Source organism: Callithrix jacchus, chromosome 19, assembly GCF_049354715.1.
Source record: "Callithrix jacchus isolate 240 chromosome 19, calJac240_pri, whole genome shotgun sequence".
NCBI classification, from domain to species: domain Eukaryota; kingdom Metazoa; phylum Chordata; class Mammalia; order Primates; family Cebidae; genus Callithrix; species Callithrix jacchus.
The window spans coordinates 12,597,635-12,615,057 of record NC_133520.1 but is presented as its reverse complement, the minus strand read 5'-3'; the positions used below and the strand labels follow the sequence as shown (position 1 = coordinate 12,615,057).

Below are 17,423 nucleotides of genomic sequence, written 5' to 3'. Positions count from 1 at the left end.
TAATTCTGACTATGACCCCAGTGATCAGGACTGGTTCATGTGATCAAGGACACGATTTCACTTTTATCAAGGCAGAAACGTGACTTTAATCTTTACTTTCGCCATGTCTCTCACTCCACACAGTTGCTGGTCCTCTAACGACCAACGTCCTGAACCCACGGTAAAGCAGCGGCACACTTTGATACCAGAGCACCCTCTCCTTCTATCTCAAGCACTGCATGGCAGAGGTATTGTTAAAAAATTTTTTTTTAATTTCTGTTAACTCTTGTTTTGCTAATCCCTTTCTGAAAAGCCAAGATATTCCTCAAAATCATTTAAAACACCCTCAGGGGATCATGAAAATCAGAGCTGTGAATCATCACTCCACAGTGAACTCTTCTGGCATTTGCTATAGAGAGAGAATAACGTCAGTCCCCACCAATTCTAAGCCTCAGCTTAAGACCGAACCCATAATCGTATAGTAATTGTTTCCACCACTGGAAATGGTGTTACTCATAGCTATTTAAAGTTGCTATCTTTACTAAAGTCACTAGAGCCCCTTTACTGTGACAAGTCCCTTTGTAAGCTGACATTTCTACTTGGATGCATAGTCGGACCCACAAATCTATCACTGACTTTCCTTACTAGAAAGTTCAAAAGAAATTTTTGACTTTTATTGATCTTTAATATGTTTTATCAAACTGATATCAAAAGATTGGCTTTACAGATCAGGGAGAACTTGAGCAGAATACTCTGAAATAATGGGTAGTGTGGAACCACAGTGACATAGCATTTCATGCTGTTGTTAATAACAACACTATCATCATTATCATTTTGAAGTAGTTTATTTAAATGCCATCAACTAGAGACTAAAATATCTTGATTCTCCTCCAGGAAGCCATGCTGAAGGTACTGGATACATCTGTGAACTTGTGCTAGTGTTCTTACCTCTCTCCGCTTCAAATCTCCCTATCTTCTAATTGAAAACAATGATACCTGGTTCCTGGATTAGAACAACGGCTTTTGAATTGTGGGAGGAGGGTCAGGCTGGTGCCCTTTCACCTCCTGGAGGACATTTGGCAGTGTATGAAGACATTTTTGTTTCTCACAATTCAGGGTGCTACTGGCATCTAGTGGGTAGAGGCCATGGGTGCCGCTAAACCTCCTATAATGAGCAGGGCAGCCCCTCATGACAAAGAATTATCTTGTCCCAAGTATCAATATTGCCAAGGCTGAGACACCCTGGGTGAAAATAATTATATTTAATATGTATATAATAATATGTTAATATAAATTACGTATATCAATTATCTAAAGAAGTATGGACACTTCAACCAATGTTAGTCTTGTATTTTTGGTCTCTCAAACCCTTCACTAACACTTTCCTTACAAATACGTTTTCTTATACTGTTGAAGTACATTCTGGCTGTTCCCACTGCCCTAGTCAACAATTGTCTTACATCTTGTAATAAATCCTTTCTTTTTATTTTTCTAAAAGTCATGTAGATGTGATTATAATCCAACTGCAATATCAAATATCTACAGGATCAAATTCTTAGTCTTCCTTTAGATGTAGTAATCCTTGGGTAGGTGTCTTCTAAAGAATATACAAGCTCACCTATTTAAGTAGTTTTGACTTAATTTGGGGGGGTTTATTAGCAAACAGTGTAAGACAAAGTAGCTGGTATAATACAGTGTGATGTTTAAATTAGTTTACAATTTGCTTGGCCTCATCTAGAACTGCAACGAACAAAGCCATTCAGAAATGTCAGCTGTGTTCCTAACCACTGTAACAAATTGTCGCCTGAACGCTGCACACCTAATGACTTCAAATTAGCTTCACTGCGGTATCGCCTGACAGTTCGTTACGACTGTTAGCAACATAGCTGGCGTATCATGACCAATAAATTGGTTTCAGTGTGGGCTGGGAAAGGGACTTCCATCAATTTGATTAAAGAAATTACTGTAGCATTCAAAGCATAAAGACAAACTAGTTTAAGGAGACAGAAATAAGTTAACTGTACCAGAAAAACATTGCTCATCATTCAAAAATTTGTTTATAAACTATTTGAAAATTAAAGACCAAACAAAAAATAATTCAAGTAGAATACTTAAATTCTCAAAACTTACAAGCATGTATATATTTATTCATATTACAAGATGAGTCAAGGAAAAAAAAGAAGAGAAATATTTTTAAATGCGAACTTTACCACAAAGGAAAAGTTACCATGTGCAGTTAATATTTATTTTCACAATTTATCTGTGCAGTTAAGATAAATATCAAACAGTAAACCAAAGCAAAGCTTGTGACTATGACTAGCAATTGAATATAACTAGCTACTATGAGCAAAACTAGTGATTCCTCATTGAGAAAATAGTACATTAGACTACCTCTGACAAAAACACTTTTTAAAGTGCAAAAGAAAAGGAGACGTATTTGCTAGGATAAAGGTAAGAAGTTTAACAAAAGATAAAAATTTTTTTTTAAATTTATAATCTTGTTAGCTTACACTGGCAGTAGTACCCGTCGTACATATGAAAAACTAACACGAACTCAAGATGGTACCAATATAACTGATATACACTTTAAGGATTCTATTAGGATATGCAAAGCTCTAAATTATGATTAAAAATAAACATAAAGATTTTTTTGTTAAGTCCAAATGAGAAAAATTTGAATTTGCCCAAATCTATATACATAACCTAGGGAATTAATTGCAAACTTTTCTTTTTCTTTTTAGAAAATGTACCTGGAATATGCTTCGCCCATCCGATGATAACCACCAACTCGCGGTCTGCCAAGTCACACAGTGTAGTGAGGGCTTTAATGTCACTGTCGGGGACAGTCGGGTCAGGCATGGCATAGATCTTCTCCGGTTCAGCCACCAACAAATGTGAGACAATCTTGTTATCTGCAGGATCAGACCAGAGCACTACAAGATCACTAGCAGTATCATCCCTCTTTTATAAACCCTAGAGTATTTTGTGTTTTGAAAAACAATTCAAATAGCCTACAATAAACCTTAAATATTCCAATTATGGCTGACATGCATATATTACACAGTGTTCAGGAAAACTCAGAGCCAGACATAAGCCACTGCAGTCATGATAGAATGTAGTCATTTTTTCTTCTTTGCTCTACCTGCTTTGGGCTGGAATGAAGCATCTGTCCTGTAGTGAAAATGTTTATAGCAAACAGATAAGAGAAGTTAGATGCTTTCTGAGTTTGTGCTTTGATTCTTAAGTGGGATTTGGGGAAGTAGATTAAATGGTATACAACAGCTTACAATAAAACCCCCTGGACACCATTGAAATATAGACTATAACGCAGGCGGCAAAGAACTACTAATGCCCATAGTCATAATGGGCATGAAAGTCATTAATTGTCTTAATTCCTTTAAAGAAGAGCAAAGGTCAGAGCCCTTCTGCCTTGGTGAATTACTGACTATATAACTCTATCTCCGTGGGATGCATTAAATAGGAATTTCTTCTTTCTACCGCTCCCCACACATCCAGCCAACCTTCCAAATACAGCTAATATGTTTCCATAAAAATACTCCTACTTAAATGTTACAGTCATTTTCCCTCCTGTGTGTCAAATTCTTTAATCCTCTATTTTCATCTGTTGTCCTTAGTTCATTCTCTGGTTCAGATTTATCTGTCTGAAATTTGTGATATATGCTTTAAAAATCCTTCACAAAATAAACACTAGAGACAAATGGAAAGCATCACATCAAATGTGTTTTATTGCTCAGGGGCATGTGAGAGTTTATGGAAGGGGCTGTAAAGGCTTGCTAACACAATGATTTTTCTTGTTGGACCTATTTTCAATTTCTATATGTAGCTGAAGATTTTATACTTTCTTCTAAGTGAGGAGATACAAATGGGTAAGAATAAACCCATATATTTAAATGTTCTATGTACTATTACTGTAGAAACCAGGACTTTAAATGAGATTCTTGTGAACACAGCCAAAGTTCCCAATGTGTTTACCAGACTCTGCCTTTTGCTGTAAGTTTTTAACTTTTTAACCCAATATAAAAGACTTCACATAACTTAGAATTAAACATAGCATTCTTTTTATCTCCTTTCATGAAAGAATGAGACTTGTCCAAGCTATCGTTTGCACTTTTTCTAACATAACATTTAAAAATTTCTAAATACGGCTCCCATATTAATTAGACTTATTTCAAATAGACAACAGATAATATTCAGTCATCATCAAATGGAGTAGGCAGATTTGGGAGGAAAGATTCCCCAATACTGTTTTCTAGAAAAGAATTAAAAATTAAATAGAAATTAATTTTCAATCTGCAGGATCTACAGAAAATGCCATTCTTTTAAATATGCTACAGAAATAACACCCTGTATTTTTAGTTATGCTTGGAAAAGTTTCAACTTTCATTGCTCTGACAATGCAACAAAACCTGTCAGCAACCACTAGATTCTCAGGATTAGAAGCAAATACAATAGTAAAGAGCAGAAAAACATATCCAAAAGTAATCGTGATCCCAGTTTTTTTTAGGACAGGGAACATAGCTCTGGCTTTACCCGAGTCAATGGATACTTGACATGAGCGGTCAGAGAAATTTGGTTGAAGTTTAGAAATTCCCATCATTCAGAAAATGGAATGGCCGGCAGCACTGTTTCTAGGTAAATCTTATTTAATGTTTCCCTAATTAGAATCAATAGAACCCAATTTTCATTCTTGGGCCTTTGTAGTACACAATCAGCCAGGGTCCAGAAATCTCCCCAGCCACTTTCTCAGAAAAGCTTGAGCATAGTCTCTTGACACTTATCTGACAGGATCTGAAAATTAAGTTTTATAAATGTTTGTTACAAAAACACACTAATTGGATGGACTAAGGAAAATTAACACAGAGGCCTTTAGATAATGAGTAATGATTTATTAGGAGTCCTCTTTATCTCAGACAAATGGAGCTCACTGAAATTGCTGTAATCTTCTTAGAGGTACTTGACAAGCCACTTCCCAATTTCTCAGGTTTACGAAGAAAACTATAGATGTTTCTCTATCCTTTCAACTTACAAATGGGGTGGCGCTCATTTTTTTTTCAGTAGAGGAAATTATCAATGGTTTCAGTCAACGTTTGTATAAAATAAATGAGAAACGGGCAGTCTGTATATTAGTGAATTCAGGAAAACTAAACCTCTAATGAAATTAAGCATTAGTGTTTATTGCATTTTATTGTATTATCAGAGAGTTTTTCATTATAATGTGCAAAATCTGCTTAATGCAGTCCTCGATTGTATTTGCAGAATGCCAAACGGCTTATGCAGGCTGAGGAGAAGATGCCAGATTGGACAATTGAAGGTATAATCAACATAATGTTTTTTGGAAAGGCGAAAGGAAACTATGCCATATGTTCACTTAAGCTTTAATTTTATGTAAAACTGGTTGTTTTTCCTTTGACATAGCTCAAATGTCCTTTCATTTACAGTTCAGGGTCTGTTTTATTTATTTAACAGATTCCCATATGCTCACATATGTATGATGCACAGCAGTGACCCCTCCTGGAGAATCTGAATTAGAAGTAGACACCTCTTCCTTTGAAGGCAGATCAAAAATTACCCATGTCTTTCCTAGAGCTGCTATAGATGTGGTTTCCTCTGGTGAGTGCCAGTTGTGTCTTCTTAGACAAAGAGAGCTAAATGTGAGAACTGTTTTCACCAAAGCACTCCTCCAGGCCCAGCAGGAACCCTATTCATAAACATCCTAAAACGCTAGTTCTATTGCCCTACAACTATTAACTGATTTTCAGAAAATGGGACACAGTTATTGCCTCAATCTATAGTCCAACTCTTTTTTAGTTAATGACAAAAAGAATGGGGCTTGCATTGTACCAGTCATCTTTTCAAATTGCAACTTGGCCACATAAAACCATGAGCTCTTTAAAAACAATTCATACCGCCCATAAGGGCATCTCAGATGGAACCAGCAACCTATGCTTGTTATTAGTAGTGCTCATTCTTGTTTTAATCTATTGCTAGCTAGTGTGTTAACCTTCTATAGCTTCAAATTAATGAGGCCCCTAATGTATTTTCATTGGGAGGTTGAGCAGTCAAACTCATTTAGTTAGTGAAAACTACAAAAATCACTTTCTTGTGAAATCTGAAACTAACAGCTCCAATGAACTAATGATCACAGTATGATCCATTTTATGTACCTCTGCAAATAAAGATAACCAGTAAACGTAAAATTCACACTGTATAAGCCATGCATTAATATGCTTATGCTTCCACAAATGACTAGGTAAAAAGAAGGCTGGAGAGAGAAAACCACAGATATCTTTAAAAGAAAAAACAAGATAATTAGCTGAGTTTCTGTTGCTCCTCACGGACAATCCTTGGGAATAGAGCCACTGTTCTCCAACAAAGAGAAGTCTCCTTGGAGTCAGTAGGGATGAGCATGCCAAAGCTGATGTACGTAGGGCCAACTGGGAGGATTTCACGTTCTGGGAAGCCAGGCACATCTGCTGTACTTACATGGCTTTTTGGCTGGCTGAACCAGCTGAGGGTTCAGGTATGGGCTGTTCTCCGCATCTATTCTGCGCTTGTACTTCTGCCGACCTCCACGTACTCTGTCAAGACGCACCCCTGTGAGCAAAAACAGGCACCAGCTTACTATTAAGGTAGCTATCTTTGAGACCAATCAAATACATAGACAATACCCCCCAAGGGCACATAGGTGACAAAGTAGGATGCAGAATAGACCAGGGGTACTAGAATAATGTAAATAAGTGGTGGCTAAACCAAAATTGCCAGAAGTTGAAAACCAAATCTGCCAGCAGATGACAGACCCAAAAGACATTTTAGGCAAAGCCATCAAGGTCACTATTTGCACATCAAAGAAAAGGCTGATTTTTGTGTGGATTGAGAAGCCACTATTTGGTGGTAGTATAGTTTCTTAAAGACACTGGAATTTTGTATCCTCTTCATCAGTCAGCCCTGAAAGCTCAATGTGTAGGTCCAAGTAGATCAAGAGCTATCCAACTCTCCTCCAGTCTTTCAGAGGTCTCAGTATGGACCTGTGGAATTGAGCTGAATAAACAGCATCCCAGCACTTCCGGAGGCCGAGGTGGGCAGGTCACGAGGTCAGGAGTTCAAGACCAGCCTGGCCAACATAGTGAAACCCATCTCTACTAAAACATACAAAAACATTAGCCAGGCATGGTGGTGTGTGCCTGTAGTCTCAGGCTTGGGAGGCTGAGGCAGGAAAATCACTTGAACCTGGGAAGTAGAGGCTGCAGTGAGCCAGATCACACCATTGTACTCCAGCCTGCATGACAGAGTGAGACTTCTTCATCTCCAAAAAAAAAAAAAGAACACCTATGTGTTGGGAAGAAGGAGGCTGGAATTATACTGGACAAGATTCAGTCCTGTGAGATGCAAGAATTGTTCCATATCAAAATGTCAATACGTCTCTGAAGGGGAATGTTATTTACATTTTGGCACAAATTTGTATTTCCTCTTATATATAAAAAAAAACTGACAGCAGGTATAGGCTGAATACAGGACAGAAACAGGAGCTTCCCAGCTGGGCTTGGTAGCTCACACCTTTAATCCCAGCACTTTGGGAAGCCGAGGTGGGCAGATCACCTGAGGTCACCACTTCAAGACCAGCCTGACCAACATGGGGAAATCCCATCTCTACTAAAACTACAAAACTGACCTACTGTGGTGACACATGCTACTAGGGAGTCTGAGGCAGGAGAATCACTTGGACACGGGAGGCACAGATCTTGTGGTGAGTCAAGATCGTGCCATTGCACTCTAGCCTGAGCAACAAGAGCAAAACTCGATCTCAAAAAAAAATAAAGAGGAGCTTCCCAAAGAGTTCCAAAGGCCAGGATGTCGAAGGAAGGGCACGTTAATAGGACAGAACTAAAGGGTGAAGCTGGAAAGTAGGCAAAAGTAGTCTGTCAGGAATAAAACTTTTTCCCAAAAAGTGATGAGTTGGGTCAAGATTCAAAGGGGATTTTCTGGCAGTGGACTTAAAAGATTAAGGAAAAAACCAAGAAAATGAATGGGATTAAAAATACAGGAAAATTTCATTAATATAAGGAAGTGATAGGGAAGAGCTTGTTAATAATCTAGTTTCCAGTCTGTCATTATAAAGTTTAGCACGGGACCACATAAATCCCTACCAAATATAAGATGATTACTTGGGAGCAGAAGTGAAGAGACACTCTTTTTATGGTATTAGGTTGTACCTTAATTGATATAAAAATGTAAAATTATCCATTAATAAGGCCAACCATGTAATTCATTGTACATATTTTGGTATTTCTCAAACTGTTTAGGAAAGAGACTTGGTTTAACAGCATCCTCAGTATTACCATTGTTACTTAAGGCCTCTCAGAGCCATTAACATGCAAGGGCTCTGTGAAACTCCAAGAGGAAGATACATAGGACATGCAATGTTTTGCAAACCAATTGAACCGGAGCTGGGTTTTTTTGGAATACTTGTTAATGTCATGCAGAATGTGTGAGTTGTGGGTTATCTGAGTTATATGAAACAATCTGGCAAAGGAAGATATATTTCTATATGAATACTTACAGTAAGTATATTTCTTAAATATTAAAGATTATTAGGAAAATAATTTTTCATATTATCTTGATAATACTACTTTAAGAGTTGATTATCTTTTAGTGAACACACAAATATTTGGTTCTAGGTAACGCCTGAATTGTCATATTGAAACATCAGAATATAGTGTAAATAAAATCAGGAAAAAACTTTGAGAAAAGTTAAATAGGTTAAACAAACAAATATCAAAAACCAAAAGTTGGGTATGGTTATTAACCATTCACTGAACATTGCCATGCATGTTGGTCACAAAGAAGTTTTATATATATATATATATATATATATATTTTTTTTTTTTTTTTTTTTTTTTTTTTTTTTTTTGAGACGGAGTTTCGCTCTTGTTACCAGGCTGGAGTGCAATGGCGCGATCTCAGTTCACGGCAACCTCCACCTCCTGGGTTCCGGCAATTCTCCTGCCTCAGCCTCCCGAGTAGCTGGGATTACAGGCACGCACCACCATGCCCGGCTAATTTTTTGTATTTTTAGTAGAGACGGGGTTTCACCATGTTGACCAGGATAGTCTAGATCTCTTGACCTCGTGATCCACCCGCCTTGGCCTCCTCCCAAAGTGCTGGGATTACAGGCGTGAGCCACTGCACCTGGCCATTATTTTTTTTTTTATTGCTGCCTTTAAAGCGCTTCATGCCTCGAGCAGGTGTATTCCTTTGTTCACCTAATTCCTAATGTTCTATTTTTATTGCGTCTATATTTAATAAAGTTCAACGCCTTCTACGTCTCTCCACTTTTATCATGATTTATCTTTTTTCCATCTTTCTCTTCAAAATTTTCTTCAGAATGTTTTTCCAGTTGAGGGTGACCACATTTTATCTGGTCATCTAAGACACGTTCAAACCTATTTCATTACATGAGTTTTGCAAATTCAAAATCTTACTAAAAAAATAAAAGCATATGACACTAATTATATCCTCACATATTTGTCATCCAGTTCCAACCCAATGAGAACATTTAATCTGATATTATTAGAACTGCCAAGAGAAGGCAGGGAGAGAGAAACTGACAGCAAAAGCTAAAGAGAGAGGAAACATTTTTGGACATCTCTATAATTGTTAGAGCCAAGAAAGCTGAACGAATACCCTGATTGGGTCTGTAGACTCCCAAAATTTGCCTTTCATGCTTGTCAAAAAATGTATTCACCATTAGCAATATGTCCTTATACATTGAACAAAACACTACATATTCTCTAACCTAGAAGTCAGAGCTGGTGAGTTTCTGACAATAGAGTTTTATCCATCATGAAGGCCTGTGGAAGAAGATCGTGACTGAGTGACTTGACTCAAGGTCTTGGTGGAAAACAATTCAGACATTCAGCTATATCACATTAAAGCCATAAGGTGGTTTAGCCAACTGGGCTAAGTCTACAGAGAAAGAGCAACAGTGAAAACTAGATATTATACATCACGAAGAAAAAATGTGCATCATTGATTGACAGGGTTTTTATTATGTGTTACAGGTTTTTTTTGTATTGGTAGAGACTCATTCTTTAAATATTATCAAATACATTCCATTACTATGCATTTCTATTTCAACTTCAGAAGGTGACTACAGAAAAATTCATATTACCTATTCCATGCCTCACAAATAAATCTAAGAGGGTGCTCTCTTATGTATCTACCCCACATCCCTTCCTGTGTGTGTGTAGATCAATAATATATATCCACACACTCATACATCTGTTTCAACCTTCCCATCTATCCATTCATTCATCCTAACTATACACCTATCTAGTGAAAAACTTTTCACGTAAGTCATGATTTTACACTTTATTTCCTAAAATAAAGATTAATTGGACAATGCATTCTTTTATGATTTGTAATTTTATTTATATGATAGTACAAAAAGATTAGCTATTTAGACTCATAAAAACAGATCACATAATTATATAGTAAGAGTTGACAGGGACTCCGTATGCAGTAATATTCTCCTCAAGTTTAGATAATAATGAATGGTAAAAATTTCTAGAGCAAATATATTTTAAAGGATCATCATAACTGATACTTGTGAATTTTTCATTCCCTGTCAAAAGCAGGCAAATATTTCCAATTTCAAATATTTCAAATAAAGTAGAAAACATTACTACTGCCTTTAACTCATTTTCAAAATCTGGAAAAAATCTGCCTTTTATACATTGTGTAGTGGGATAATTTTATTATTGGTAACTTTTGGTTTATCTGACTTCATACTTGGTGAACTGTTGGAATCAAAATCCTAGTAACACACAGATGCAACAACTTCTACATCATACTGAAAGTAATCATCAATTTATTCAGCTACATTGAGGGAAAAACACTACCAGTAAAACCAGTTTTGTCCTTCAGGACAATCACATAAACACCTACACACAAGGGACACAGGTCTGAAAGTTGAAACAGTCCAAAATGTGTCTTCAAACATGTGACAAAGCCTCTTTGTTTCTGCAACACTGAAAATAGGTTCATTCATGTAACTCATCATAATATATGCCCTTAAATTCAATAATGTTATTTTAAATGGTCTTATAAAGCAATACTCTACAGATATCCTTAAGATATTTGTATAGTTTCAACATAATTCTATTTGTAATGTTTTTCCAGAAAAAGAAATTAAAAAATAATTAAAAACACCAATACAATTAGAGCACCATGTCATAAATGAGGCAGGATCTCAGAAAATCAAACATTGGGTTATAAAAAAGCACCTCTCATAATTTTTGGAAAAGTCAATGGAAAAGAAACTCTGCATAATTGGGATACTACATTTCTTCTTATTAGAAAGCAAATTTTGTTGTGATAAAGGTAGATTGCAAAGGACAGAAGTATTTAACTAAAAAGTAATGCTATGAAGTTTAAAATATTCTAAGTCAAAAGCATTGAATGTCAATTCTATCTCTATCACCATTTCCTGGACATAGACTTAAGCCATGATTTCTCATTAGGAGGAATACACGCAAATAATGTTTTGAGTTAAAAACAAATATAAATCTAATAAAAGTGAGAAGAGGCCAGGAAAAGAGAAATATAATACAAATTACCAAATAAGATTATTTTGATGTAATTGTTTATAACTACAACCAATTTATAGTAATTTTATTAGATGATCTGGACTAAAGCTTTAGCCTTGTAAATATCAAAACGAAGGATACCTAATAATCAATCTTTAAATCCCTATGAGCTTGGTCTATTATCTGTAATCACAATTTTGTGAAGATTAAACTTTTCCTTCTTAATGTTTTCAACTGTAATTACATAATACTGTATCTTAAGTACTTTATCTTAAATATTATGCAAAGAAAGCATAGTTTGCAAGTCAGAATGGTTCAGTTCTTTAGCTCTTTCCGTAACTATTTCTATAAACATTGATGAGTCTCTTATTTGCTTTTCCAAATATAAGATGGATATAAAGAACATGTCTTCCATGATGTTTTGCTATAATGATCCAATAACATTATATTATGGTTATTATATAATGTAGTTAAAATATTTTCTAAATCTTAAAATGCCAAGATCATTTATTGAACATCTATCTGCATAGAGTGTTACAATCTATCCCATCACAATTCTGTAGGTAAACAGATTTGAGATATGATGGAATAGTAAAATAAGTTAAAGGATAAAAGCCAAATAATAATACTACTTGATGTCTAAGTGATTTATAGAAATATCTAGTATCTATTTATCTAGTATCTAGACATTTATAGAAATATCTAGATATTAGAAATATCTAATATCTAGAAATATCTAGAAATATTTTATTTCCTGCCCACTCCTATCACTAATAATATCATTTAGATTGTGATTATTTAGAAAAGATACAGAAACAAATCAAAATTCTATTTTTTAAAAAAGATGCTTTTCCTGAGTTTAGCTGTAAGTACACAATGCAAAGTTAGAGAATTTATAATTATCTAATTAAACTAATACATTTAAAATATTCAAACTAACCATTTTAGCAGAAACAAATAATATTTATGATTACAACCTGGGAAATCCAGATTTGTCATAAACAAACAATAATATAATCCAAATATTTCCAAGAAAGGTGGTAAAACCTGTCTCTATAATACCTTTCAATCTTAAACACAAACCATTTCTGTTTGGACTCCACTTGAAAAACACTTTTGAAGAAGTTTAAAAATAAGATTTCTCCCAGGAAATAAAATACCCACAATGTTCAATGTTTGACAGGATTGGAAGTTAATTAAGGCAATTAGATTTTCTATTCATGTGTAGATTGCCATTATCTTTTTCTTAAATAAAAGATTTTAATAGTTGGCATTACCTACCTAACAATGTTTCACATTGCTTCTTTTTTCAAATACTGCATTTGCCTACATTGCCACAAGGGAATTGCAAATCTTATATATTGTCAGAATTTACAAAATTGAGAAAGCAAGAGTAGGGCAAGGAGGCAAAAAAAAATGCCACGAGGCAAATAAACACCAATAGAATTAAAACAGTTCAGCCCAAGGTCTTCTTAGGTCAGCTAATTTTGAGTCTACATTTTATGCCCAAATGCAAATTTTTATAATATTCTGTAGTCCAAAGTCAAAACTGTTTTTCACATCTTTAATAGCACAAAGTCAGAGGCATTTCATAGGATAATAAAAAATCTCCCCTTCAGAGAATTACACAAGGATACTCTAGCCTACTTTCATAATTTACAGATAACACATTTATTATGTTCCTAAATACAAATTTGCAGAAAAGCATCAATTATATAGACCCCTGGAATACTTAAGAAAGATGCAAATATTCACATTAAAGTAATAATGATTTTGAAAAGATAGTTAATGAATACTACAATAAGCAAACTGTTGAGTTAAATAAATGCCATTGAAGATAGACTGCAATTGAGTATTAGGAGCAGACTGGAAAGGCAGGACTTCTGAAACAATAAGGTAAAGAGGATGGGAACTTCTTCCTGCACTATACATCTTCCTCATACAGTAATTACCTTTGCTGCCTAAGGCCACCTCCCTCATTCCCTTGGGAAAGAGAAATATCCAACAGCATCCTTGAATTCTCCTGAGATTTCTATGAGGGAACCATCATAAACAGAGGATGGAGAAAAATTCCTTTGAGGAGCAGCAGGAAAATAAGCAAAGGCAGATTAGCAGTATCAGCCACAGCAGTGGGAATTTTAGTGCCAGCCCCTGAGGAGGTTCTCCTTTGGGACAATATCCTGAGAGGGTACCTGTTTAACCTAGAGTAACTGTGCATATATTTACAGGCTTCTCAGCAAGAGGAGTAGTGAAAATTATTTGTATATTCACATGTATACTCCAAAAAGAATCTAAGCATATTAAATTCGTGAGGATCATATAAGATAATTAAAGAAACCAACCGCTAGATATTTTATCTAACTATATTGCCTCTTCTCGAAATAGATTACGATACTGTTAAATATAGTTCATGATTTAGCCTCTTTCTTTCTATTTCAACAGTTTAACTCATTATACCTACCTCACCCTACCAAGCAATGTCTTTGTTGTCAAATGAATTAATCAGTCTGTTCATGAAGTATCTTAGGATAAACCAAAACCATGGCCAGTGACTAGCAGTCTCTGGTTATTGAAAACTTATCATGTGCTAGGCAACGGCTTCATGACTTAACATATACTAACACATTTAATCCTTATAGCAATTCTATGAGGCAGATGCTATTATCATCCCATTTTACAGATGAGAAAACTGGAACTAGTAAGAGACAGAAACAGGAGTGGAAGTGGGGGAGAATGGCTGCAGAATTCATTTTCTTAAGCACTATATTTAAATGGCTTCTGTGCCATCAAAGTCTATTTTTGGAAAAGAGCATATAGTATATATTCCAAAAGCAGAAACACAGGCAGCTGAAAACCGATTATGGAGAAAAACAATACCTGCATCATGATATGGGGCACATATAAAAGGCAGGCAGAATGATGAACCAGCAGGAGGAAGAAAGAATGAACACTCTTACTCAAAAGGGCTAAGTGATTTTGCATCTATCACTTTGTAAGGTGATTTCACCTTTAAAAGTTTACAGCTATGAGACGGTGAACAAACCTAAAGATTCCATTCCTCTTTTTTCCCACTGAGGCAGGGACTGAAGGATATTAATTTCCCTGCTCCTGGTCTTCAGACTATCACTGCACATTAGACAAGGCGTGTTTTTCAAGGGCCATGGAAGCAGAGCCACCTTCCAGTTGAACTTTACAGTTCAGGAGGGAGACGCACAGAGTCGATTTTCCATAAACTCCCCCGGCCAATGATTACATTTACTCATGCTGGAATATCATGACAACAATTCAGAAACTTTGGAAGCTGCTTGGCTGCATGTGGAAACATTATAATGTCTGATGATATAAAAGAGAAAAATCACACAGGGAGAGAAAATGCATATCCATTAAGCGGGCTTTTTTTAAAAAAAAAAAAAAAAAAAAAACAGAGTCCTCAGTCACTAAAAGAGATAAAAGCCATGACTCACATTAAAGCTTCCTTGCTCTACAGATGAATTAACAATTAGCAAGGGGAAGTCTTTCGTTTTCATCTCCTGATAGCTATCTGGACTATTAAACATGTGAGGCTTGCGTAGGAAATTACAAAGGCTTCCCTCTGTTTCAGATTCAAGTTGCATCCAAAATACAGTTGTGGATTTCTGTGCATAGGACATAACCCCAAAGAAGTCCTTCTTCTATTTGTTTCCCTCTCCACATATGATTGACTGCTCTTGGCTGGTTCTGGGGATCATGTGCTAAATTTATAATCTGCATCAGAGCTGAGATTGCAATGACAGAAATCGGAAATAACCATAAACAAAATATTTAGCAAGGGAGATGTTCTTCCGGAGGTAAAGTTGCTTCATCTGAAGCATGGAGCCTTAATCTATGACACATACAAGTGCAAATTATGTCATCTGCAACAGGTGACAAGTTTTAATTGAATGTCTTCTGTCTGCAATTCTGACAAAAGGTGAATGGAAATAAATGAGTCTGGCAAGACAGCCCTGAGCCTTACAATACCCAATATCTCATTATTTTTAAACAGCTATCTATAAACTGATGCTGACAAGCCTTGAACCTTTTATTTCTGCTCAAGAAGAGGTGGCTGTGAAGGGGGGGAAAAAGAAAGAAAAGGGGCATCCAGAACATTACATTAAACATGCAATACCTACCATTATCACTTCCCCAACGTAATTAAAGGAAATCTCCTATTCAAAAGGCATTATTTCTTACTTTGCTTGGTGTCAGAGGGAGAGAGAATGAGAATGAGAGGATGCTTGGCCTGCATTTGCTAAACATAGGGACTGTCTGGAAAGATAAAAAGAAAATCTTCCCTTTCCTTCTTTTTGCCTGTTAAAAATTTCATAAACTATTTTTAAAAAAAGATATTACAATGGCTCATGCCTATCTAAACTATATTTTGTCTTGTTACTATTTAAGATGAATGAATCTTCCCTTTATCCTTTTCCAAATTGCCTTCTTGTATGAATAAAGTTATGAATTCATGGGTAAAGACATGAAATGGGGTTGTACATCGACATCAGGAAAAGTGATTCTACTAATTCACAATTAAATGTGACACTGGCAGAAATAAGTTTAACCCAATAATAATAGTAATAACAGTGCACAGCACCCCATGGGGATGCTCTGTATAAACAGAAGCACAAATGTTATTTATGCAAAATTCAGTGCCCTGTAAAATGAATTAAATATGAAATCAACCAAGCAGGTTTACAAGTTGCTGGGTTGAGAGCCCCGTCACTTTGTTTCACTTGATGGAGATGAATATAGTGGAATATAATAGAGTCTAATGATCAAAAAACAGGCATGGATTTAAAATATAGATTTTTTTAAGGAAATAGATGGCAGAGAAAGGTGCCATAGGAGCCTGGAGGGCATTTGGTTTCAGCATATGTGAATCTAGATCATACGGGCAACCTAGGAAGAGCTTATCAAGCTCAAAAAGGAGCTTATGGAAATTCTAATATGGGAAAACTTTATGTCCTGGCCAATATGTTAGTAATTCACTAAAGATAATAAAATATATTACCAAACTCAAGCAGAAATTCTGAGGGTCAATTATAACATACCAAAAAGAGGCATGATGTTTGATAATATTTCTCTGGTGATCACTATAATTTGGCAAAGTTGAAATTCAAAATAAAGTAAATCTAGTATAAAGGATATAATATATATTCCCAGGTCATGTGTAAAGGAAATTATACCTCTTTAGTAAAAAATGTTTCCCCTTAGGAAAAGATTAGCTCAGTGGAGATTAAATGTAAATACAATACAAGTGAGAGATTTCTTGTTACACTGTGACACTTCTTATTTCTTGTGACATTGGTAGCAACAAGTTTAACACAGTTATAGTAGCAGTAACAGTGCATGGTACTCCCATGGGAAGGCTCCGTGTAAAAGAAGCCCAAATATTATTTATTCAAAATTCAATACCCTGTACAAATTAACTAAATATAAAATTAAACAAGCTGCTTTTCAGGTTGCTTGGTTGCAAGCCATAGTCACTTTGTTTATTCCATGGAGAGAAATACAGTGGATTCTAATGGCTCCATTGTAAGTCTTAGTAGAATAAACAAGAAGTAATGAAGGAACATAAAGGAGTTAGAAGGATACTCTAAAATGGGTGGATTCAAAGTCTGATACAAGAGAATACAGTGGTTTCCATCCCCTTCTCAACCAACTCTATATACCATTACTGACCCCCATTCATCTACCAATTGTGTTATTAAATAGTCATGAGGAAAGTTATAAAGAAAAAGAAAAGAAAAACATCAGAGATTATGAGAGAAAGGTATAAGCTCTGTAGAAATTCAGAAATTGAGAAGAAAGGCACAAAAG

The 17,423-nt window shown here is 35.6% G+C and overlaps 1 protein-coding gene across 29 annotated transcripts in view; it reads right to left on the bottom strand.

The window, feature by feature from the left end:
* Nucleotides 1-17,423, bottom strand: part of ESRRG (estrogen related receptor gamma) — a 656,445-nt gene that overhangs the window by 59,864 nt on the left and 579,158 nt on the right. For all 29 annotated transcript variants that reach the window (XM_035280541.3, XM_078356579.1, XM_054248101.2 and 26 more), the window contains 2 exons: nt 6,484-6,594; nt 2,730-2,891 (listed from right to left, as the gene is read on the bottom strand). In XM_035280541.3, the coding sequence (XP_035136432.1) occupies nt 2,730-2,891; nt 6,484-6,594 (273 nt within the window). The remainder of the gene's footprint in view (nt 1-2,729; nt 2,892-6,483; nt 6,595-17,423) is intronic.